Raw genomic sequence first — 26,064 nt, 5'->3', positions numbered from 1 at the left:
TTATGAAACACAAAAGAAGATCAGTTTTTGTCCATGGGCCCAAAACAACATTGGACTCCACTGACTTTGATTTATTTTGGGGTAAACTGTCTCTTTAAGACAATGATGTACAACAATGGCATCATATTATTTTCTTTGCTGTTTGCCTAAAGTCACTGTTGTTGTGCATGGCACACTCAGGTTGCTGTGATGTCTCTCATTAAGGATCATTAGAGATGCAGGTAGGGCTGTAGAGGGGCAGGTGGTCTTGTGGGACAGACTCCAAGTGGAACTAAGAGTGGGTTGGTGTTTGTGGTCGGTCATGGTGTCTGACTCTATGATGGCTGGAGTTGAATGAGTGAGCAGACAGAGAGCAGGTCCTGCTCATGGGACCTCTGATGAGCTGCTTATGATGAGCTTTACACACACACACACACACACACACACACACACACACACACACGCTATTGCAGCAAGCTCAGTTTTTGAACTCTTGTGAATGATTACATAGCTACTTTGACACTAAATTGCTGTTTTCAGATTTTTTGTGTTCTTTTGGCACTTTCCATGAATAGGATTCAAAGTAAAGCCTGAAACTTTTAAAATGATTACATTATTTTCTAGCAACAAACATTAACACTACACTATGCAACTTTTTTGTTTAAAATAAATGCAGTTTAAATAATAGGTCAATACATCATCAAACCTTCTTCCAAAACGTGTTTTTGTCTTACCCTGACTCGCTATGGTGAGCCTATTATAAGTGTTTTTTGACCTAGCGGGATACGTTTTCACAGGAAATTGCGTACATTTGTCACTGGCCTGTGCATGTCTGGTCTGGTCAAAGGTTAACATGGAGCAGTTTAACTTCAAACCTTAGGGGAATCACCTTTTTAAAAAAAAAAAAAAAAACGCTGAACATAGTAGTGGTGGCAAAAAGAGAATGCAACAGAGCTTGTAATAAAACAAGAATCAACAATGGCTTGGCACTTCAGAGATGGCGAGCACTGAGGGATTTGAAATGTTGTGAAAGCGACATAGAGATGTGTTTTTATTACTCAGCAGGTGAGTAAGGTATTTTATTGAACTGATAAATTGCTATATGTAGCTCTCTAACAGAGTTAATTATAAAGCATTACCTATTGTGAAGGTTAATTTCATTATGGGTTGTAGCACTATGCAGAAATGTATTTTCAATGAAGTACCGTGTCTATCAAAGGCGCAATATGTAAGATTTTTGGATTAAAATATCCAAAAACCACTAGAACACTGTTATATATTTTGTTGACTTGTGTAAGTACATTATTCCAGATGTTTACAAGAATGTTTAAATCCAGAGAAATAAGCAATTTTAACCAAGACACGCCTATCAATGACATCATACCTGTGTTACCCTCGATTTACGGTTTTATTTTGTAGAAACCATGGAAACACCGAAGACACTTTAATATATTATATGTTTCATAGCATCTGCCTCATTCAGCTCTAACATCACACTGCTTCATACTACAGTAATGTTAATAATCTCATCTATGAACGTGATTTCTGCCCGAGTCCCATCGGATTATTTTCCTCCAGCTGTGAGGTGAAGATGACATCTCCCATGATTCCACGCTCAATCTTGGCGTCATCAAGCTACGCCTTTGTTTTGAATAGACGACCTCTAACCTCTAACCTATTCTGTCATTAATTACTCACCCTCATGTTGTTTCACACCCATAAGACCTTCGTTCATCTTCAGAACACAAATTAAGATATTTTTGATAAAATCCGATGGCTCAGTGAGGTCTCCATTAACAGCAAATTTACACTTTCAGATGCCCAGAAAGGTACTAAAACAGTTCATGTGACTACAGTGGTTCAACCTTAATGTTATAAAACGACGAGAATACTTTTTGTGTGCCAAAAAACTAAATAACGACTTTATTCAACAGTATCTAGTAATAGGCGATTTCAAAACACTGCTTCATGAAGCTTTGAAGCTTTACGAATCTTTTGTTTCGAATCAGTGGTTCGGAACGTGTATCAAATTGCCAAAGTCACGTGATTTCAGTAAACGAGACTTCGTTACATCATAAGTGTTTCGAAATTTCAATGGTTCACATGACTTTGGCAGTTTGATATGCGCTCTGAACTACCGATTTGAAACAAAAGATTCTTAAAGCTTTGAAGCTTCATGAAGCAGTGCTTTGAAATTGCCCATCACTAGATATTGTTGAATAAAGTCGTTATTTTGTTTTTTTTGGTGCACAAAAAGTATTCTCGTCACTTCATAACATTAAGGTTGAACCACTGTAGTCACATGAACTGTTTTAAATATGTTTTTAGTACCTTTCTGGGCATTGAAAGTGTAAATTAACCTGCTTTCAATGCAGGCCTTACTGAGCCATCGGATTTCATCAAAAATATCTTAATTTGTGTTCCGAAGATGAATGAAGGTCTTACGGGTGTAGAACGACATGAGGGTGAGTAATAAATGACAGAATTTTCATTTTTGGGTGAACTAACCCTTTAATGTCTATAGCTACAGTAACGCCTTCAGCTAGTCAGCTTGAAATCTTTTCCATCTAAACTGGTTATATCTCTTAAGCGTAGTAGTGAATGTTTTATGAGCAGCAGGATAACCATATTCGTCCGCACAGTCACACAAAGCCGAAGCACAACCAAAACAATGTTCTTCAACAAAATCCATGCTGTTTTGTTTTTTTTAACCGCTAGTTTGATATGCATTAAACATATCTAAATATATGATTTGTGCATTTGAAAGTCATGGGGAAACAAACATGTGCTTGTCTCATCAGTGTTTTCTTCTGCTACTATGTCTAATTTAATTTTAATTTGTAGATATAGTCTTTTTATGCCATTATTTTGAATAAAACTCAAAGCTCTTATGCGTTGCAAGTGCTACCTCTGCTCCACAGCTTCATATTTGTTTCTGCTTTTACCTCTCCATTGCCTTCCAGATTCAGTGACTGCAAAAAAATACCTTTAAAGTTCTTTTTGGCCTGAACTTTAATTAGAGAATTGGAGTTTGTGAGTAACATGTTCCATATTTTAGTGATACTTTCACAGAATCTTCTCCCATCAACTTCACATGGTTGCAGGGCATGAAAATAACAGCAAAAAACAAGTGCAAAGCAGTCAAGTGTCATATGTTTATCAAAGCTAAACCAAATCACACTCTCACATCTCTCTGTTTCTTTGCATCTGCTCTCACTGTCATGGAAAAAATAGCACTTGTCACCAATATCTTGTTGAAGAAGTCAGTCTGCTTAGAAACTAGACTCTATATACTTACTAGACACTATATTTAACTTGATGTGAGCAAAAATGAGTGCACTATTGTTTGAAAATTAGGTCCTACTGTAGGTCTGTAGTACAGACTATATCTACTTCCGTTACAGCCTTGCTTTCATTTTTGGTAAATTAAATATGGCATTTTATAGATGTAGCATCTGAAGTGACTTTTCTACTGTCCTTAATTATTGCCATCCGAGACCCGTCCGCTGTTAAAACCTGTTCAGATCTTGCAGATAAACTTTTACCCTTTTGCCATTAAAACTTTGAGGTGAAATTATCTTCGTAGTTTTGAAATAAACCTTCTGTCTCTTTGCATTCACAATCCACACACAGTCTTGCTCATTTCCTGATGTAGTTTTGGGGGCAAAACAGGCATATTTGCCAGCTGTGTAATTTACTGTGGCACTCATTTGCATATTAAAGCATTAATTAGCCCCTCTGAGCGCAAGAGCGGGAATAGTGTAATCATTGGACGTGTAGTCGCGGGGGACGAGTCTGTGTTTGGGTCTGGGGGGAGGCCGAGAGGAGAGCGCGGGAGTCTCTGGGTGCTTGTGTTGACCATGCGGCGCGTGCTTGTCGGCTTTGTGTTTTTTTTTTTCCTCTCTTCCCCGCCGGAGGGTGGATGAGGAGGTTGCGCTGCTCAGTTTTCCAGCTTTTTCCAGACCCTTTGAAGTGTCACACATGATCTGTCTCCGTGTCATTTTAATGGCTTTACTCTTCCCCGTCAGTGCAGTCAGAGGTGCGACCAACAGTTTCACAGGAAGTAGAGGTTGTTGTTGTTGTTTTTTTTTTTCATCCTCTTTTCCATTTGAGGGTGAAAAGGGGGTTGGGGGTTGAGGATTGTGGGTACAGCATATGAAAAACAAACTGACAAAATGCAAAGGCCTTTTTTGAGGTTGTGGTGCCAGAGATTGTGGCGGCAATACAAAATGGACACAAATCATGTGGACGATCTCAAATACATAAGTGACTTTGAACATGACACTTAATCTTATTACAGGGTTCACGAGTTCACCTGCCCATTCAGTTTTAATAGTTAATGGTAAACAAACTTGGCTTGCTGTCCTCGAAGGAGGCTCAAGCTCCGAACTAAACCCCACTATAACAGTACTGCGCATAGGGAGAATAAGAGAAATAGAGGAGGAGATGGGGAGGAGTAGGGATGCTGGAAGAATTGTCACTGGGATGACGCAGTGACTGCTGCTTATATACGCTCATAATGATGATACACGGGACTGAATGTTTAGGCTCCTCCCGAACCTATGTTTGGAACTACATTTCGTATGGCTATGAAAAACATGGAAAAGTAATGGAATTTTAAAATAGCAATTCCCAGGCCTGGACATTTTTTTGAGAAATAAACCCAGAAAGTTTTGGAAAAGTCGTGGAAATTTGTTTCAAAATATCTGTTTAATAGAATATATGTTTAATCAGGTCCTGCAGGCTTATAATGTGAGAAATTCCCATGTACAAGGCCTAAAACTAACACTCGCCAAGCATCAAATGCAAGTAAAAATCGGTGTTGGCGAGTATATGAAACTGTGTCATTCGCCAGATGGCCGGTAACATTTTTGAAATCTAACAATAAGCTTGTGCTTATTATTAAAAAAAAACTAGCAAGCAAACAAATAGCATTAATAGTCATTCATTTTAGTTAAGATATGCTATGATAACTGTGGACATGGATTTTTATTCTTATTTTCCATGTATACATAGGATTTCATGGAATATTAGGTGATGAATATTTGCCGTAAAAGTCATGGAAATTTAGTGGTAAATGTGTCTACGAACCCTGTTATTAGTAAGTTTTTTTTTTTTTTTTTTTTTTAAGATTTTTAAAAAAAACTTTTTTTCTTTTTTTCTTAAGTCTTACCAAGGCTGTTTATATGATCAAAAATGCAGTAAACTAAAATTATAAAAAATGATTACAACTTAAAATAACTGTTTAAATTGTTTTCTCTGTTATTATTTTTTTTGGTATGTTTTTGTATTTCTATATGTTTTTTCTATATGTTTATATATGTTAATATATATGTTAATATAATATTTCTGGGATGGCAAAGTTTCAGCATCATTACTTCAGTCTTCAGTGTCACATGATCCTTCAGAACTCATTTTAATATGCTGATTTTGTGCTCAGGAAAACACTATTATTATTAATGTTCAAAACAATTTGTGCTGCTTAACATTTGTGGTGGTTCCAGTGAAGTATAAATCAGAACTACTGGCCTGACTGTCAAAACATTCTTATTGTTGAGCCTTGACATAGCCACTTGTGGGGACAGTTCACTCAAAAATAAAAATTCTCTCATCAGTTACTCACCCTCATGTTGTTCCAAACCTATATGCTTTTTCTTAGTGAGAGAACAAATCGCCATATCTGAACCTAATAAAATTTGAGAGCTCTGTCGGAAAGGAAAATAACATAAGGATCAGAAAATAATGACAGAATGTTCATTCTAGGGTGAACCATCTGTTTGAATTCCTATACTAATGCATAGTGTCACCACTGTACGTGCCCATATAGACAGGTGCAGTAAACGTAGAGTAAAATGTGAGAAGCCCTTGCTTCAGTGGTTCTTTGTTGAGCTGTCTCAGAAGCCTTTGCCTGGAACACATTGGCTCATATTTTGATGGGACTGGATGCTATCTTTTCCCTCTACTCCACTAGAAATGGCCCATTGGATGAGTTGGTCCATCAGAATTTCAGAATCTTCCTCTGGGCATGTCCACCAACTCCATGCTCAAGCGCCCTGTGTCATCAGTCACCCACATTGAAGGCTCATCTGAATATCATGAAACCTGTGAGTCACTGCCTTTATCAGAAGGACTTTGGCCAGGAGAATCTTCTTTTCCCTTTTTAAATAAACAGGACTGCAGTGCCATGGCCTGCATATGAATATGGAGGATCTGTTAGGTGTTTGTTGGTGTGCAGCGCTCTATTTTCTGTTAACACCTTCAACGGCTAAGTGTTGTGCACATGAATGAAGCGTTTAAATTATTGTTAGGCCTATAGACTAGTGACAACCATGAGAAATGAGAATGAGAAAGATTAAAGGTTAACAAGGGGAATAGTTTTGTTTTTCATGCTGCTTTGAGGTGTGAAGTATCTTATTGTCTTGTAGTGATGTACTGTAAGTTGTCTGGCTGATATTGCTATTTAAAAAAACAGTCCAATAATAAACATTAATTTAATATTGAGTAACTTACTACAATATTGAGTAACTAACTTATGCACTACAATTTGCCAGGTACTTTGATACTATTTTCAATTGCAGAGAAATAATAGTCAATCGAGCCACAGCAAAACCGTTGAGCATCTCTGAATGGATCAGTGCTTTTGAACAAATCGTTTGAATGAATGGTTCATGACTCACTGACCAGTCTACAAGCAAAACACATTTATGGATGAATCCAATTATTTGAATGAATAAAAAATAATAACTCTCCAAAGCACGACCAGCCGTTGCATGTCTGCAGGCAAGACATATTAGTGATGTTTAATTCCTGAATGAATCAGTCTTTTTCAATGAATCAGTTGAATGACTCACCTAACACTGTGTCTACACCGGACGTGAGCGGTGTGACGCGACAAAAGACAATAGAACCCATTATAATCAGTGATATTGTCTACAATGGATGCGGCACGACGCAACAAATTCCTGACAGTAAACAGATTTCCTGTTCTATTTCTGATGTTGTCCAAGTGCTTTCCAATGGTCATCTTGTTGCGTTCAGTGTAGAACGCTTTTAGCTGTTGCGGCGTGGTGCAACGCGATAAAAGTCGCGTCTGGTGTAGACACGGTGTAAGCCAAAACAATCTCAGGTACGTCTTTTAAGTAACACATAAAAGTGGTGTTTAATTCCGGAATCTGTGTTGTAAATCACTTGAGAAATTGAATCAATTTCTCTTCTAAGGATCATCAACTGTTTTTCATAGCAGTATTTTTTCGTTTCTAAATGGAACAATGTTTTGAATGACTTGGTTGATGATTCACTCATAACTTGGTCGCTCGTTGCCACCTACAGGTGTAACGATGTAACTTGCATCACTGAATAATACTAAAGACTATAGATAGAAAGACGGTTCACTCCTGTTTGTTATGAATGGGAAAAACTTCAACACGCAATATAGCTGAATAGGTCCCGCCTTCTAAGTAAAAGATGTAATCGCTGATTGATAAAGTCATTGCATCACTGCAGCTGCCGTTAGAAGCTCTGGTTCTCATAGAAACCTGAGACTCACGCTTAGGACTGAACATGCGCATTGGCTCATGTAGCCTGAAAAATAAGCTTTTTTTTTAATGCTGTTTGAGCATATGAAGCAACAGTTCATGTCAGATTTTGTTGGTGATTTGAAATATTTTATTTAATTGTGAGTTCGCCAAGCAGTTTTTGAGATTTCAGGATTCCCCCATTGAAATAGATAGGACTTGGTCTTGGATGCCCGAAATAGCAGAGGCATTGCAAATATGGCTGCGGAGTGAACAGACTTTCCTTGAAAGGGACTTTGATAATACCCATTAGCCACCAATATACAGCCTAACAAAAAAGCATTTTAATGCCAATTGTGGTAATCAAAATTAATAATGATTATAGTATCAAAAAAATAGTCAATTGTGTCATAATTGTGCAGCGCTAGCACTGCATACTAGTCTAAAAGTCTTGTAGTGCCCTCCTTCTCACTCTGTCTTACCCTCTCAGGTGAAGATGACCTATAAACAATCGATACTTTTTTCTTTAATATGCATTTAACACACCTCTAATGCTTCTAGTATAAGCTAATTTTGTATATGGATATTTAATTGGTTTATATAGGTTAACTCAGGGCATGTCACAAAAAACACTCATCACAAATCAAGTTTTCTGGCTAATGTCTTTATATATATTTATATATCCATGTGGTGGGACATTTGTGTCAATGACAAGCCACCATGACTGACAGCAGGATTACAACAGGATTATGGTCGACCAATTTATCATGCTGTGCTCAAAATAATAAAATTAAATTAAATAAGTAATTCATGCAAAATTGAAAATTCTGTCTTCATTTACACATCCTCATGTTGTTCTAAACCAGTAGGACTTACTTTCTTGTTCAGAAGAAGAAAAAAAAAAAGTCCGTAGAAAATACATGCAGTTACAATGAAAAAAAAAACAACGAGTCAAAAAAGAAGGAAAAAATCTCTCTCTCTTGTTGTTTTTTGTGTGTAGACCACAGGAGCCCTCTGTTTGTCCTCTTGTCCCTGTGACTGGAGTGATGGGGCAGTAGTCTGTGTGTTTGCCCACTAAAATCAGGGGGAGGGGTGGGATGAGGTGGGCAGGGCACTGCCTGTCCCCGTCCTCATCTCTGTCACACCGGCATGGGCTGCCTGGGCTCCATGGAGGGGAGATAATTGGATTTGTTGTCACCTCCAGTTGCTGCCAGGAGCGGGCGTCTGCTCCGGTTAGCGATGAAGACATCATCGTGACAGGGACCCTGGGAGAGGATCAGCTGGTGTGGTGGGCACTACTATCGATGCTCTAGAACTGCCATGTCCAAGCGGGCAGGCGTTGGCCAGCTGTTTCCCTGCCCGTGACTTCAGGCCAGGCCAAAGAGAGAGCTCCAGATCCAGCCGAGAGGAAGGAGAGAAAGGAGAAGTTGACCTCTGGCCGGATAGCGCTAGATGTTAAGGTTTGAGCTGTGCCATGTGCCCCTGTGGTTCCTGCGAAAGGGTTTTAGGCCCAGGCCAGGGAATCATGCCACAGCAGACAAGCGTGGCGGACAACCAGGGATGGCACCTGCTTGGCGTGGGTGTGAGGTAATGATGGGCTCACAGGTGAACAGCCCCAGAGGTAATCAGTAATTAACTCACAGCCACTCCATCACCACAGCTTTGGGCCTGAATCGAGTACCGCTGCCATGTCCTACAGACATTAATGCCCTCCAAACACTCCTTGCACATACCCCGACAACATCAGGTTATTTATTTATTTATTTTTTTATATGCTATCGGTTGTTTGAATATGTTTTGCTTTTTTGTTTTATTGGGAGTCTATTTGCAAGACTCTGTCCAGAAAGCAAAGAGTGTCAGCAAGGGCTTCTGGCCTTATTTTTAATGCTTCAGTCTTGGAGGGGGAAAAAAAAAAAAAACCTTTTCCACATGTGTAAGAACTTTTGAAGGGACTTTTGAAAGATTGTCTCTGTTCTGACTTCAGTGAAGAGCTGTTCAGTGGCTGCAGTGGAACGGCAAGGTGAATTATATTTATACCTGGAAGTCCTGCCACTGTCTGACTGACCTCCAGTCAACAATCCATGCATGCTGTTTTCCATTTTTCTGTCGTCCAGTGCAAGCCTATCCATACCCATTCAGTAAGCGCACAGTCGCTGTCATTTAAACACTGGCAGATGGAGATAGTACAATAGTGCCCTTAGAAGTCTTCACAGTGTATTTGGCCATATCAAGTCAATTCAAAATATAGGGAGTGTATATGTTTAGTTCATATGGCACTGCAGACAATAATATATACATGACTGCACATAAAGTTTATTCTGCTTAATTGACCTTATTTAGTAATTTAAAGGATTAGTTCACTTCTGAATGAAAATTTCCTGAAAGTTTACTCACCCCCATGTCATCCAAGATTTTCATGTCTTTTTTTCTTCAATCGAAAACAAAATTAAGGTTTTTGAGGGAAACGTTCCAGGATTTTTCTCCATATAGTGGACTTCACTGGGGTTCACTGAGTGGAAGGTCCAAATTGCAGTTTCAGTGCAGTTTCAAAGGGCTCTACGCGATCCCAGGTGAGGAATAAGGGTCTTGTCTAGCGAAACGATCAGTCAATCAAAATTTATATACTTTTTAACCATAAATGCTTGTCTTGCACTGCTCTGCGATGTGCCACACATTACGTTGAAAGGTCACGCGTGACGTAGGCGGAAGTACCACAGTAGGGCAAAAAAGCTTAATCTAATTTTCTCCTCAAACTTCAAAATCGTCCAAAATCATTGTTTTCCCTTTTTTGTAAAGGGCGTTTGGCTTAATCTTTGCACGTTCGCTTTGTGGACACTGGATTGGTACTTCCGCCTACGTCACGCATGACCTTTGTAACATGATTTCATGATGAGTGCAGATCGCAGAGCTAATGCAAGGCAAGCATATGTGGTTAAAAAGTATATACATTTTTTTTTTTTTTTTTTTTTTTTTTAGAAAATGACCAATCGTTTCGCTAGACAAGACCCTTATTCCTCGTCTGGGATCACGTAGAGCCCTTTGAAGCTGCATTGAAACTGCAATTTGGACCTTCAACCCAGTGAACCCCACTGAAGTCCACTATATGGAGAAGAATCCTGGAATGTTTTCCTCAAAAACCTTAATTTCTTTTCAACTGAAGAACGAAAGACATGAACATCTTAGATGACATGGGTGTAAGTAAATTATCAGGAAATTTTCATTCAGAAGTGAATTAATCCTTTAAATTGTAAATTTACTTCATTTCAAATTTGTATAATATTATTTATTTTAATGTCATAATATTATATACTCTATAATACTAATAATATTTAATGATTTTCAAGTAATGTATAGGCCTAATATTTGGTCAGAAGTTTGGGGTCAGTACAATTTTTTTTTTTTTTTCAGTACAAATTTATATTTTTTCAGCAAAAAATAAATAAAGACTTAAATTACTACAAAAAAAAATATATATTTTTTAATCTGTTCTGTTGAACTTTCTATTCATCAAAGAATCCTGAAAAACTGTCAACTTCTACAAAAAAAATATAAATGATGATAATAAAAAAAATGTTTCTTGTATAGCAAATCAACATTAGAATGATTTCTGAAAGTTTGTGTGACATTGAAGACTGGAGGAATGACATGAATTAAAAGAAATATAAGCATAATTTATATTTATATATAATACTAATAGTACAGTAAAATACATAATACTTTAATATTTGATATATTAAAATAATGCATGTATTATATGCATATTTAAGTATGTACTAATTACTTATAAGTCTGTCATCTTACTCAAAACCCATAATTTATGTGAATCAAGTGTTTTGTGTGTTTAAACAATTTAACTTCTAAATCTATACTCTGCTTAGTGCGCAGGGAGCAGTGAACACTGCATGGGACCCTGTGAAGACAGCCAGTGTTTGTGAGGTTGTGTCAGTAACACAGGGTTTCTGACTGTGATGTGCGCTCTGATTTTTTTTTTTTTTTTTTTGGAGCGCGATGGCATCCGTAATTGGGGGAAATGTGGATTCGGTGGGCCTAGACATTCCTGTCCCCCAGGGATCAATTACAGAAAGACTCATTCAGCTAGGTCTATTCAAATAAACACCGGAAGAGCAGGGACAGTGTGCTGTTTTAAAACTAGAGGTATTACGAGATAAACACTGTCCCAGTAAAGACCTCATCAGCAGCAATTTGTATGCATTTACGCAGACAGTCAGGGTTTCGTCTTTAACCGCTGTTGTCTTACCTTCTTCCTCATGTTTTTAATCACATCTGTACAAAAAAAAAAAAAAAAAAAAGAAGAAGAAGAAAGAAAGAAAAATAATAACCTTCCACTTGGAATGTGGGTAAAAGTGAGGTTTTCTTTGACACATCCACATTAAGCAACAGCCAGTCTAAAAGTAAGCTTAGCAAGCTTCTTACTAACAAAAACTTTAGCGCTTTCTAATAAGGATGATCTGTAGTCTCAAGTGTTATTAATACCGCTACAGGCACATATTTTAAATAAATTTGTTCCTGTGATTCACTCCGTCTCTCTCTCAAGGTTTTGGGCATTTGTACAGTGTGAAGAGCTAGCAGTGTTTAAGTCCTTCAGACCTTGCGAAAGTAATGAATGCCAGAATGTTTCTAATCACTGAATCATTCATGCTGTATAATTTGCTGTAAATAGCCAAGGTGCACCCTTGATTTACAGCTTGCTCAAAGATCCTTGACACCACTTAGCGGCTGAAAAACACTCCATATATACATTGAGGCTTAGTTTAGCGCTTTGAAAGGATTTCAAGCTGTAACTTTTCATAACATCTCATCTTAACTGGTCACCCAGACCCTAAATTGATGCACAATGATCCTGAAAAGAAGAAAAACACTGCTTTTTTCGTTTTTGATCTCAAACACAGTCACCTCACGGTAAATAAAAACAAATCTCCTGGAGGTTTTGAGAAGCAGCTTCTCGGAAAAGGTTTCCGGTCCACGTTCTGTCACTGCGTTAACGGTTCCACCTGTGGTGACCTTGTCCCGCCGTCTCTCTACTCTCGACAGAGAGCGTGAGATGGATTACTGTGACCGCTCGGCTACCTTACAGATGGCGCAGTGCCGTCACCGGCACCTAATCTTCATAGCGTGCATCGAAATGACTCATTAAAATCAGCACAGGCAAGACCGGCAGAGAGGACGCCCAGCGCTACGCGGGCTAATGCGGCTAGTGCGGGTGGCAGTGTCTGTTTTCTTCTCTCCTTCCTCCTCTTCTGTGTCTTAGTCCTTTTATTAAAGTCTCTCTCTCTCTCTTTCTTTTAATGTGGAATTTCAATGCTTCCCCCTTTGTATGATTGAATGTTATTGTCATAGTTGAGCAGAGGGAAATGCATTTTGAATTAGAGGCAGTGTTTCATTTCTGTTTTTATATTTAAATGCAACAGCACGGCTTCACATTTATGCAGTTCGGCTCTTTTATTTTTGTCACCTGATGAAGTGTGGGTTCTTTGCCACTGTTGTCTTCAACTTACTTAGGGTTTAAAAGACACTAAATTTTCTGTAATATTGCTTTGTCTACAATGATACTATCGGATGAGAACAAAACTTGAGCTGGATAATGACTCTATAGGCTTTATGTTGAACGCTACATGAACAAGCTGGAAGTCTCATCGCATCCGCTTGTCGGTGTAATCAGCTAACCTAGCTAGTTATTTTTATTGTTGTGTTTTATTCATATTTGATATCCAAATGTTAGTGAGAAGAAGAAAAATATAAATCTTTTGGATATCATTCTGCATATGTGATGGATATCGGTTATGCTTTGGTAGGTCCTTTGAAGGTGTCTTGAGTAAAACAGCTCTATATTTAACGAAGCACATACAAAAGACCTGAAGTGAAAGCGATGCAACCTGTTTTACAGAATACGGAAGTTTGTTGCACATAACCCCCATTCTGTAGAGCTGCTTTATACATAAATTGAATATGTTTCATAATTGATGAATTGTGCAACATCAACATTTTTATTGAACTTAATTGAGTCAACATTGACTCGAGCTTTCCAGCTAACAGGGAACATTCTCAGAACTTTATGTTCTGTCAGGGTTCTCTCAAAGGCCATGTTTCCACCTGGTGTGAAGATGCATTTTGGTTGATCGGATCACAAGTGGACGACGCTAAATATAGGTGTAAACGGGGTGTGAAATGTTTTCAGCTTGTCCACGTTTGATCACTTCCAGAGGTAGTTGAAAACGCATTCAACCGGATTGCTTTCGTAGTGAAAACGCTCATGTGGTTGAACAGCCACTAAAGCCCGCCTACTATCTGCCTAAATATTAACATTAACGCGTAAACATTATGGGAAGAATGCTAGCTAGACAGGATTTAAACTTTTGTCAGCTGAAACGAAAGCTGCTGCTTTCTGTGTGTTTTTCCGTTGTCTTCGGGCGCGTTCATATATAAATTGCGCACGTTTATTTTGTCCATTAGATTGAAAGATTTGAAAAAACCCATACATTTACCTGCCTATAGATCCTCCGCTCGAAGAAATCAGGACAGAAGTGGTTGAAAGTGGACAAAAGAGGATTAAAACACCAGGTGTAAACGGGTATGTGTCTCCCTCATCCACTTGTGATCCGATCGACCAAAATGCGTCTTAATACCAGGTGGAAACAGGGCCAAAGTTACAAATGAACATTCTTCCTGTAGCATTGATTCAACATTCATTCACACAAAATATCTTCTTTTGTGTTCAGCAAAAGAAATTCATACAGGTTTGGAACAACTTAAGGGTAAGTAAATGATGACAGAATTTTCATTTTTGGGTGAACTATCCCTTTAATGTTCGCATAACCAACATTTCAAAAACTGGACGTTTTGAATGTTCAGAACATTCAGAAATAATGTTTTCATAACTTAATGGTCCTAGTGCTAGCAAAACATTCTTAAAACATTTTTTTGGGGGTTATAACTGAAGTGAACTCGTTTCATAATTGATGAAATTTACAGTTATTGAACTTAATTAAATCAACACTGAACTGACTTGAGCTGAATAGTGACACTATTGTCTTTTTAGAGCTGCTTTACAGCAGAATTAGATTTTGTCTCATATTTTATGACGTTTGCATCATTGATTCTGCTATTTTCTCATTTATTAGTGTACAAGAATAATTTACTGTTTAAAGACTTAGCTGCTGTGAAACAATCTGTATTGTATAAAGCTCTATATAAATAACCATGACTTGACTTGTTCTCCGTCCGCAAATCCACCTTTTAGAGTGACAGTCATATTCATGTAGCAACAACAGTTGAAACTACTATCACCCAAACGGCATCTTTCCAAACGGGCGGATCGATGTCTCACGTGCTCTTAGGCTGAACAAACAGAAGAGTTTAGTGGGGAGGGAAGCCATCAGGTCAGATCTGCACGGCGAATAATCTCTCTTCAGCCACACACAAGAACAAAGCCTATCTGGAGCTCATCGCCACTGTGATGATATTTAAATGTAAAGCTGAGGAGATCAATTAAATTAGCTGTGGCTTCAGCCAGCAGCTCTCCAGACTGCCCCTGAGGTCACAGCGGTGTACTTTTCAGCTCTCGCCTCTGGTAATCGCTTCAAATCAAGCCTCTCTTAAGCACCGCGGCCCACCTTAATTACACGTATGAGGTTGAGATTTCACACCTCTGGTAAAGAGAAGATAAAGTCAAATTGATAATAAACGCCTGAAAGATACATTTTTGAATCAGCCGGGAGAGCTGCGGATCGCAGAGCTCGCTGCCATCCTCCACGGCACTGACACAGGAGATATATATTCATATGATTCACTGTGTGTGTGTGTTTGAATATGTTTATGACGATGTTCAGGACTGAGCCACTCATCTTTAGTGCTGTAACTTTAGTTTGACACAATGTCACTTTTGTCTGATACACTTCCAATATGAGTGTACTTATAATTGTAATTATCAGATTGCGCATTCATTGTAGTCCCCGTGAGTAATATGTGGTAATTATGAAAATGTGTTGTTAAGCTAAATCGAATAATTATTTTTGCAGTTTCACACAAATGTAACAAACAAGAACTTGATAATTTCAATCTGTCAGTCTTGCACAGAACGAAATATTTATGATTTTGGTTTTTATTATTGCATCAATAGGTTTGAAACAGCGTATCAGGATTTATGAACGCATATGTGTTAGTTTAGTAGTCTATGAGAAAACCAACTAGTTCCTTATGACTGAAAGTGAATGATTTGTTGATTTTTGTCTAAAAGGAATTGATATATTGGTGTAAGATGTTAATAAGCAAAACTATGGCATGGACTTTTTTGCAGCTTTTATTATTAATTCATTTTTAAACATTGATTTAATTAATGATTATTTGCAGAACACAGATTCAAATAAATTAATAGTGAATTTTTAATCTTAATTAGCAAGGAAAATATTACATTAATGCAGCTAAAATATTTCTTTCAAAGTCCGTTGTCTGTTTTTATGAATTTAAAATGTAAAATATGACTTGTATAAATTCATAAATTAATGATTTTAATAATTTAATTTAAAATATTGCTCACATTAGTAAACATCCTGTACATCTTTGTTGTTGTTTTATCTAATACTAATTTACCCAACATTAAACATCCATCATCTCTCAGGCTGAAGCTTACAGATCCATTTAGTGTGCAAGAGTGACATCTACCTTCAGAGATGAGAAGCATCTTTTCTTAACGCAGGACAGTGGAGAGCATACTTTTGATGCAGGTCATAGTGTTTGTGTGTGTGTGTGTGTGTGAGAGAGAGAGAGAGAGAGAGAGAGAGAGAGTGAGAAAGAGAGAGATAGAGCGAGAGAGAGAATATGTTGGTAATTATAGCTATTTATGTTAAGAGAAAAGACCTAGTCAGATGGCGAAGTGCATTCATTAACATTTACTTAGCGGTGAAGTCATTATCCTCTTTCCCACTAACAGAGATGGAAAAGAAAAAAGAAAAAAAAATATTAATGTGCCGACACAATGACAAATACAAAACCCAGGACACACTTAAATAGGATGTATGGTGAGTGTGAAAATGCAGTTTGACTGTTCGAGTGAGAAATAAATGCGTTTGGAGCTGCGTTCATACGTGGAGTGACTAATTCTCGTTGTCATAGTGGTAAACAAAGAAATGATGCAAGCAAGTCCGATTGTTTCAAAGATTCTTTCTGTTGCAAAGTATTAGCTGATTGTGTTGTATGAAATTATTATTTGAAAAGTGTTAAACTGTTTTTAAGAGCTTAGTTGCTGCTATATTAGTTGTACTAATGCATGTAAGTATTACTTTCCCATCCTAAAATATATTTTATAAAACTATTTATTTAAGATTTAAAATAGCATCTTTGAAAATAGACTTCAATGGTATTGCATGAATTAAAAATAATATACAATACAAGCATAGTTTTTACTGGCATCTCAAATGCTGACTAATTTACATATATTAGCATATAAAGTAATTGGCACAGATGCCAAGAAAACACTGGAAAACAGATTAATTGTCATCCACAAGCCACAGTGACATTGTTAAAAATGAGATGCTTTTAAGAAGCCAATTATCAGAGAGTTTTCAAAGTAACCCTTTTTTCATCATTGAATATCAACTTAAAGCCAGCTTCATACAAATATGCAATGAATCCATATTCAATCCCAAAAGTCCCTTCATATGTGCGCACATAAACACATTAGGACAACTTTTAGCAAGCATACTGTATGTATCTTGAAAGATGTCAAATATAATTTTTTGTATGAACTTTCGTGCTAAGCTCTCTTGGGCACTTGAGAATAATTTTTGGATTTAAATTAAAATAAACCACAACATATAAGGTAAACTAAAGATTAAGCGTCATAATGATTTATTGCAGTACATCATAAGCCAACATGTTGCCATCAAGGTTGAAGAATATTCATGTGTTCAGGTCTCGGTGATGTGTCACTTGTCCTGTATGGAGTAGTTTTTGAGGCATATGGGCACAGCCTTTCTCTTTCACACACACATACACACAAACTTTCGCTGGTAATAGATTCTGCTATGGTTTGCTGGAGCTCTAGTTTTATCCCCTGTAATAATTGGATAGTGCCTCCATTTATAAGGCTGTCCAAGGGAATGCAGAGTGAACAAATGAGCTAGTTTAGTTGCCAAGACCACTGCTTGGGGAGAAGGGCTTAAATGACTCCCATTTTCACAGCCATTGTGCAATGGCTACCTTAAATAATATTGAGATTACACGAGGGAAGGGAAGACATGCTGAGGATCTATTGTGCAGATAAAAGGAAAAAAGGAAATTAAAAGATTTTAGGAGAAAAAAAAAATAGAAATGAATGCCTGTGTGAGCAGATAATGAAACAGAATACTGTCTATGTATGATATGCTGATATATACTAATCTGTCTGATATAAACCAGAAATTGCTATGATTGCTAGATATTTTTTTGTTTACATTCAGCTTGAATGTATATGGGAATGTCTATGAGATTTTTGTATGTTTTATTATTATTTTTAATAATATTTTAAACCAATTTTAATCACTTTACTTTTCAAGGTATTTTTTTTTTAAAATAGGTATGTGTGTGTGTGTGTGTGTGTGTATCTTAGTTCATTATAAGAGCATATATATATATATATATATATATATATATATATATATATATATATTGTGTGTGTGTGGGTGTGTGTACAATAATTAGCGAAAATGCTAGATACTTTTTAGATCATTTTGTTCACATTTTGCTTAAGTGTATATGGAAATCTGACACGTACATGAGATAATTTCATTTATTTTTACTTTTTAATCAATAAATGTTATTCTTTTTAATCAATAAATTTGAACTTTTTACATTTTTTGAAGGTATTTATATAAAGTTAGAAATATTCCATATATTTTCTTAATTCATATGGTTCATAAAAACATGTACAATAATTTGCAAAAATGCTGTTTGAACTTAGGTGTATCATGTCACACCACAGGACAACCCATGTTTTTAGAGACAAGCGAATAGCAGAAGAGGAAATCAGGGTTGTTTACACACTCAGAGACGTCCAACCTCGGACAGATTCCCCAAAACCGCGTCCCTCCTCTCAGACTCAGCTGGTCAGAGAAAGCCCCTCTCCTTGCCCCTTCTTTCTCAGCCTTATTTGTATTTGTTAATGACTTTATAATTCCTGGCCAGCGGGAACCTGCTTTTATCTCTATTAGTTTAGTAGCCTGGCAAACAAAGGGAGTCTGGGGCTGGTGGCACCATGCCAGCAGGAGCCGCCACCATAAAGGCTCTTGTCCATCTGTGTCGCCTTCTAACGCAGCTCCACTCCTCCTCTTTTTCGTTTTGTTCTCCCCGGTGCCATTTCTACAGATACTTCTGCACCATCCTCGGTTGATATTCCTCTTACCGGCGCCTGTATTGATCTCCGCGATGGCCAATGAAGTGTGAAAGAGACTTCTGTTTTTCCCGCAATGAGAAAATGACAGCTCGCTCCGTCGACGTATGAAAAAAGCACTCGATCGCAAATATCCCGGGGTGACGTTTCAAAAACGTGTCTCAGAATGTGACCGAAATTCATTCGTATTGTCAGGCCGGGATGCGATATCTTTATTAGGGCTGAAATGAACCGAGTCGAGCGCGTTTACCTCCCATTTTGAATGTTTTTCATCTCTTTGAGGGTCATTTCATATGCTCGGAATATCATTTCGGCTCAAGCGGGCGTTAATTTGACATTTGTAATGCATGTACAATGTTCCATGAATGCATTCATAAGGCCTGAATATCTCAAACTTTTGTGAGGCCTCTTTATTTTGCTTTCCGTCTCTCTCTCTCCCTCTGTAACATGTCAGAAAGACTGCATCCTCCTCTCATCTGAGATGCTGGTCAGATCAGGGGGCCCTTCATTGTATATTTTACCTTGGAGTTGTTTTGATCTCGCTGAAGACAGGGAGCAGCTTTTTTTCAATTTCCCTTTCTCTCCCTCTCTTTTTTTTTTTATTCCTTCGGCAGCGCGTGTGTCTTTTGCATGCATTGTCTTTGAACAATGCTCTGTTTGAACAGTGCGCTCGCAACTCAGGATACAGGCGCGCTCGACGGATCGACTTTTATCACCTGCTTTTCCCAGTGATTCTATTAACGCTTCTGTTTCATTAAAAAAGGGGGACGCGGCCAACAGACAGGCGCACCGGTGAAGAGACAGACAAGAGTGACTTCAAACAAAGTCAGTCTAGAGATTGCCACAGCGCGCAGACAGCCCTTCAATTCGGGGGGACTGACAAAGCAGGGCCGGATGAGGCGTAGAACTGTGTGTGTGTGTACCTGTGAGGTGCTAAATCATTAATTAGAAGGAAGCCACTTCTGCCTCTCCAATGCACTGTTGCTAATCCATGAACATTGAAACATATGGTCCCACATTCAGGCTAGTCCAACAGGCTGAGTGGGTCAACAGTTATGTATACTCGTGGAGGTCACCATACATTGAAGCATACAGATAATCACCTAAAAAAAGAACATGAGAATATGTTTAAGATCACCTATCCAAGAATCTTTATTTATTATTATTGAATGTTATTTTATCCAAAGTGACTTAAAAAAAAACAAAAAAAAAACACAAGCAACTTTATTAGCAGTGTCACTATACCAAATTTCAATTAAAATTACACTTGGAAAAAATGTGACATTGCAATGTTCTTGGACTGACACCTATTGGCATGGATACATTTATTTAGATATGAATAATTCATTATGCAAGCAAAAGTGGCTCTCCCGCTACAGTTTTTTTTTTAGGCTGTTGGTAGGAATGCAGTCTCTTATGTACACTACCCTTCAAAAATTTGGGGTTGGTAAGATTTTTTTAATGTTTTTGAAAAAAGTCTCACTAAGGTTGCATTTATTTGATCCAAAATACAGTAATACTGTGAAATATATAACTTATAAATATATAACTTATTATATATAACTTGTGATGGCAAACTGAATTTTCAGCATCCATTACTTCAGTCTTCAGAGTCACATGATCCTCAGAAATCATTCCAATGTCATGATTTGCTGCTCAAGAAACATTTCTTAGTATTATCAATATTGAATCCGGTTGTGCTGCTTAATGTTTTTATGGAAATCGTGATAGATTGTTTTCAGGATTCTTTGATAAATGTAAAGATCAAAAGAACAGCATTTATTTGAAATAGTTTTTATTTGTAACAATGAAAATGTATTAAACTTCTGCATTTTATTCAAGATTACTTCATTGAAGTCACACTAATACAATAATGAACATGATTGGGAAGCCAGCACTGCATTTTTTGGACTATAAACTTTTTGGACTAAAATAATATAACAGTGAAATGTAAGCTTAGAATCCCACCTAAACCAATTTTATATAATTTTATAGTTCTAGCAGGTAATCATATCAGACAATATCTGATTTAACTCCTGCCACAAAGCATGATGGTTAACCAGTGGTGTCATTGTATATAACAGCTCTTTTTTAGGCCACTGGTGTGACTGAAAACTCATGTGTGTGAGTGAGTCTTTATAGTAAATTCCAACAATTTATTCAACATTTTGTTGTAAATAAAACTTCCTGTTTCTTCAACAACAGGAACTTTTGTCATTGTGAATTTTTAAAAAATAAAGAGATTATGATTATTATGAAATAAAGAGTTCATGATATATTATTAAAATTATAATGCTTTTCACTGCCACCCAGGTTTAAGTACATCAACTTGATAAAATTTTTTTAAAAAAACGTGCAAAATGATTGGTTGTGATGGAAATGAAAAATCTGCTGATTTGTGTAAAATTTGTAAAAGAAAAAGATTTGCATAATAAATACTGAAATGATTTTATTTCACTCGTTTTTTATCATAATGATAAAAATGTAATAATTTATATTTTTTCATGATGATTTGAAAATTTGAAACTGGAATCAATAAAATCAATACATAAAAGTAATTCGAAAAGTTACAAAAATAAACAAGGAATTAAGGCAATGAAAGGTTCCCCAGGCCGTTTTAATGTGACTTTCATATAAATAAAAAATTACACTTTTTATAAAAACCCACCCTTGATATACCCAAAGTTGAAGAAACTCTTCAGATATTTACTCAAAAGATACTTTAGTGGATAATATTAACACTTGTTTCTTTTACTCTTGTGTGAATGTTGCATCTCATTAAAAAAAAAAATTTTCATGTGTGTCGTTTGGAGAACGGCAGTCATTATGCTGCAGGCAGCGGTGTTGAACTCTGACTCTGGCACAGGAAGTGAAGTCAGCAGCCGTGTAGCTGCTGCTCCAGAAGGCGATGGCTGTGCTCGCGGCAGGGCTCTTCCTCCCCGTAGCAAGGTTGGCACGGTGCGGAGGTGCTGGTGGCGCGGTGCTGGTTCTGGCGCTCTTGGCTGCTGCGAGCGGTGCGTGCCCTCTGTCATTCATGGGGAGTGGCTCTGTCCAACTGTCACTTCCTGACAGGCTGATAATCAATCTCTTTATTAACTGCTCTGCTGCAGACGGCCCGCCCGGTAGGGAGGGTGGGCAGCCTGCACGGTACACCGCAGCACCGTGCTCCGCTGGGGTCGGAGAGGTTGGCACTGCAAGACACCGTCGCTTCCAGGCAGGGCCCATCTTCGTTGCCTTTAGGAATCACACCGGTGTGGCCCAATCGTCCCCAGTGATAATTTATAAAGAGGAAAGGTGCGGTCACATTAGGGAAATTTCATGTGCAAAGAAAGGTCCATTGTCAATAGCGTAGATATGTATAAAGCATTTTCAAACCAAGCAGATTTCTGTTGGTCAGAATGTGCATGACCAACTTGAACATAAGCGAAATCTGAGTGGCCAACGTTTTCATCCTCACACGAGCCTCCAGATTGTGCAAATTCCTATTGCAATAACTGGATTTTTCCTGCAAAATTTCGGCGAGCAGCAGTAAATGTGACAGCACTTGAAGCCGTACCTCATAAGCCAACTGTGATTTTGTTTCCCAAATTTTTATTAGCTCATCGTAGGGGTGGATGATCTTCCCAAAATTAAAAAAAAAAAAAATCACTTCATCTTATACTAAACAATCAAGATCCACAATCTGAATTGCGATATTCCAAATTTTGAGATGTACTATCAAAAATATGCAGACTGAAACAAGCCTATGGACTTATCTATAAAATACAGTATTAAACAGTTGTCAAAATAGTCATTAAAGCCTGAGTTAAACTTTAAAACACTGCATAGTCTTCACTGTATGAATTAAACATACATTGATTCTTATTAAAACTACTAAAGTTATTCAGTCAAAAGCAGTGGGTTGCCTTTGTCTTTTGTGTAGCATTAATAACACAGACAGCAGCAGTTATTTGTATTAATGGCACTTTTCGTTCCATTGACTTCCATTCAAACGAATGCGTCAGAACAAAAACGCAAGCTCAGGCGAACAGTTTTGCATTTCGCTGCGTTCCAAAGTGATAGTTTAGTGAAATCTGACCTGTGAATTCGCATCACATGAAGACATGTGACCAGTAGAAGATTGATACGTCACGGCATGACCCCTTGGCTCAATTAAAAGAACAATATTTTTTGCAGTAAAGTTGAGTAGATTGTATATTTTTACATTACTATTTATGTTGAATTCATGTTTATAAAAAAGACACTGCAGAGAGTGACGTCATATCATGACCGTTACAGTGTCCAAAGAAATTTTGCATGCTCAAAGTCTAGCGTGACCGCGGCTTTAGGCTTTAAGACCAAATGTATGGATCTAATATGACACGCATCCGATTTCTTTCCGTTTATTTCACTATTCACTTAAGACATAATTGACTGTCTTTATGTAAATACTTGCCAAGAGGAACATTTTGGCATATTTTTGTGTATATTTGACCGTTTAGGCGTGCACCTGAAACCCCAAGTATACTTTGCTCATCCGTGTTCTGCTCTGTCTCGCAGCGCGCACACAAAAAGCATGTGGGAGGCTCAGTCTCTTTTGCAGTTTAATGTGCTTTCAATAACTCTTTTTAAAATTAAAGCATGTCCCGCAGTAGACTGCAAACAGGAAAGGAACGGCATGCAGCACAATGATCACTTTATCTTGAATATCACGTTTTCATAATTGTTGAAAGCCAAAATCGAAACCGAAACTAAAATTTGATTGATTGCACAGCTCTACTGCTGTTGATTTTTCAGATGCGTGACCAAGCATGAAAGACACGTGATATAATTTGACCAGTCAGCACAGCCATCTAGTAGGCAGTCATTGCTGTATTTTAACATTATTATGAGGTCATGAAAGAACACGATCTCCACGATTCGCTTAAAAAGTATATTGTGGAAGTCTTCAAGATCAATCACGATATAAATTCGCTCAATGGCTGCTGAAAATCCAGCTTTGAATTCACAGGAATAAGTTATATTTATGAAAACAATATATAGGCTACACCGATTCTCCCACCACCACCACCAACCAAACATGTTTTCATAAATATAACTTATTCCTGTGAATTCAAAGCTGGATTTTCAGCAGCCATTGCTGCAGTCTTTAGTGTCACCTGATTCTTGAATATGAACAGAATCTGTGTGACAAACTTTTTAGCCCATACACGAAACTCCCGATTGCTCAAATGCCTATTGTAATGACTGGATTTTGCCTGCGAATTTTCACAGAGCAATGGTAAATGTGACCGCACCTGAATCCTCACAAGCCAACTGTGATTTGCTTCCCATATTTTGTAGCCCGTCACCACCAAATTGAACATGCCAAAAGAGTAGGGATTGTTTTTCTACTCTCGCTTATCGCTCTCGCATGTCAATTCCACACAAGCTAATGGCAAAGTCATGTCAGATGGAGCATTGATGAAGAAACAGGGCCGTATTGCATTAAATATGAATAAGCTACAGCTCTATCCCTTTCTGTTGCTCATAGGAGGACTTCCTGGTTGAAACGCAGAAGACACTGCTGAGCAGGATCTCCGATCTGTGCGTGGTGAATGCGACGGCCGCCAAGGGGACGGCTCTGCTGCCTGCTCCTCCAGACCTGGCCGACTGCGCCGAGACCACCTATTCACTCCCCACCCAAACAGCTGAGTAGAAGACATATAAGCATAATAATTCTATGGCAAATAACGATAACCATAAAACTCCAAATCCCGGTAATAAAGCCGAAGCCTCTCTCCCTAATGAAACAGTGGCCCTCCTGCTGTTTCCTGCCTAATGTTCCCGCCGAGGCTTCCTCCACTTTCCATAAAGCAATTTTGCAAGCCCACTCCCAACGTGAATCATCTCGAAACGAAGAGAAGCCTCTCCCTCCATCTCTCCTCATGTCCCCGGAGGGTGACGCTGACTAAATCTGTGTTGATACAGAGGTGTGCTCTAAATCCTGTTTGCTCGGGTTCCATCTCCCCTAATATTCACACTCTTGTATGAGGCCCCTTCCCTGCCTGCGTCTGCTAATGTAGCGTATCGTCGTCTGGATGACAAGACGACATCGATGAGCTTCTCACAATGTGTGGGAAGGAGAACATATGTTAAATTTAAGAAGCTGGGATTTACCTCTGCGCGGGTCTTAGTTTACATCCGCTACTCGGCGCTAGCCGACAACAAAGGACGAATCGCCGTTTTGTATGGTTTATGTTGTGGATGCACATGAAAAGGTGTTATATCTGAAAATATAGGCGGCTTTTGTGGAAGTCGCACTAAATACCATCTGCCTTGTCTTTAAATTCAAAGTAATTTAGAATATGTTTGATAAATGAAAAACAACCTTTGTGAAATGCAATAAATGAGTTAACGGTGAGATTGGGTTTGTAAATTTGATTTAAATTTCCGTTAACATTTCCACACTGAGTATGTAATTACAGTGTTTAAAAATAGGCTTGTTTTTGTGTGTGTGTGTGTGTGTGTGTGTAATCAATTAGATTTAATTTCTCCAACACATGCCATTCATTTATTTCTAATTAATTCTGTTTACCTATTAATTTTTCAAAAGAAAAACTTTCAACTGTAAAAAATAAAAAAAATGCAACTGAAGATATTTTTATAAAAAATAAAAATAAAATAAAGACCTTTCTAAAATAAGAATGTCAGTAATGTGAATTGTTCCACACACATTGCATATCAAAAACTACAGTAATATCACTCAGAGATTTGAATGCTTTTCTTGGCAAATCCCAAATTACTCAAAGATTTCTTGATTGACAGATGAGGGGGGATAACTGTATTTAGCCAGGGACCATCTTTCCTCATCTGGCGTGATTTGGGTCTCATGGAGGATTGGCCCCCCTGGTGTCTGCCCCCCTCCTCCTCTCGGCACGGGGCAGGGGCAGATTGACAGAACAGCATGGGGGCAAGCGCCGCTGTGCCAACAGCCCCCCCACGCTCTACCTGATGTTTTTAACAAAGGCTTCCATCTCACAAACTCTGCTGCCGAACATCGCCCAGCCAGCTTCAACCCACCCCGGCTCTGGAACAAACAGACTTTGAAACCTGATCGCAAGGATGTTGGGAACAGATGCACAGACGCTGGGAATGATGCAGCGTGTACGGCTGTACTCAAAGATAAAATGTCAAACATTTTTCAGTCGGAGCCCAAGAAATTGGACA

The 26,064-nt window shown here is 38.0% G+C and overlaps 1 protein-coding gene across 1 annotated transcript in view; it reads left to right on the top strand.

Annotated features, from left to right (window-relative positions):
- The window catches only part of si:dkey-288a3.2 (protein phosphatase 1 regulatory subunit 37), a 57,456-nt gene that overhangs the window by 31,205 nt on the left and 187 nt on the right, over nucleotides 1-26,064 (top strand). Inside the window, exon 11 of the mRNA XM_051868626.1 lies at nucleotides 24,389-26,064. This exon is cut by the window's right edge and continues 187 nt beyond it. Coding sequence (XP_051724586.1) covers nucleotides 24,389-24,553 — 165 coding nt within the window. The 3' untranslated portion in view covers nucleotides 24,554-26,064. The remainder of the gene's footprint in view (nucleotides 1-24,388) is intronic.

This window comes from Ctenopharyngodon idella, chromosome 17 (genome assembly GCF_019924925.1).
Source record: "Ctenopharyngodon idella isolate HZGC_01 chromosome 17, HZGC01, whole genome shotgun sequence".
Lineage (NCBI taxonomy): Eukaryota > Metazoa > Chordata > Actinopteri > Cypriniformes > Xenocyprididae > Ctenopharyngodon > Ctenopharyngodon idella.
Note: the sequence above shows the minus strand (reverse complement) of the source record. Positions and strands in the feature narration are given on the sequence as shown.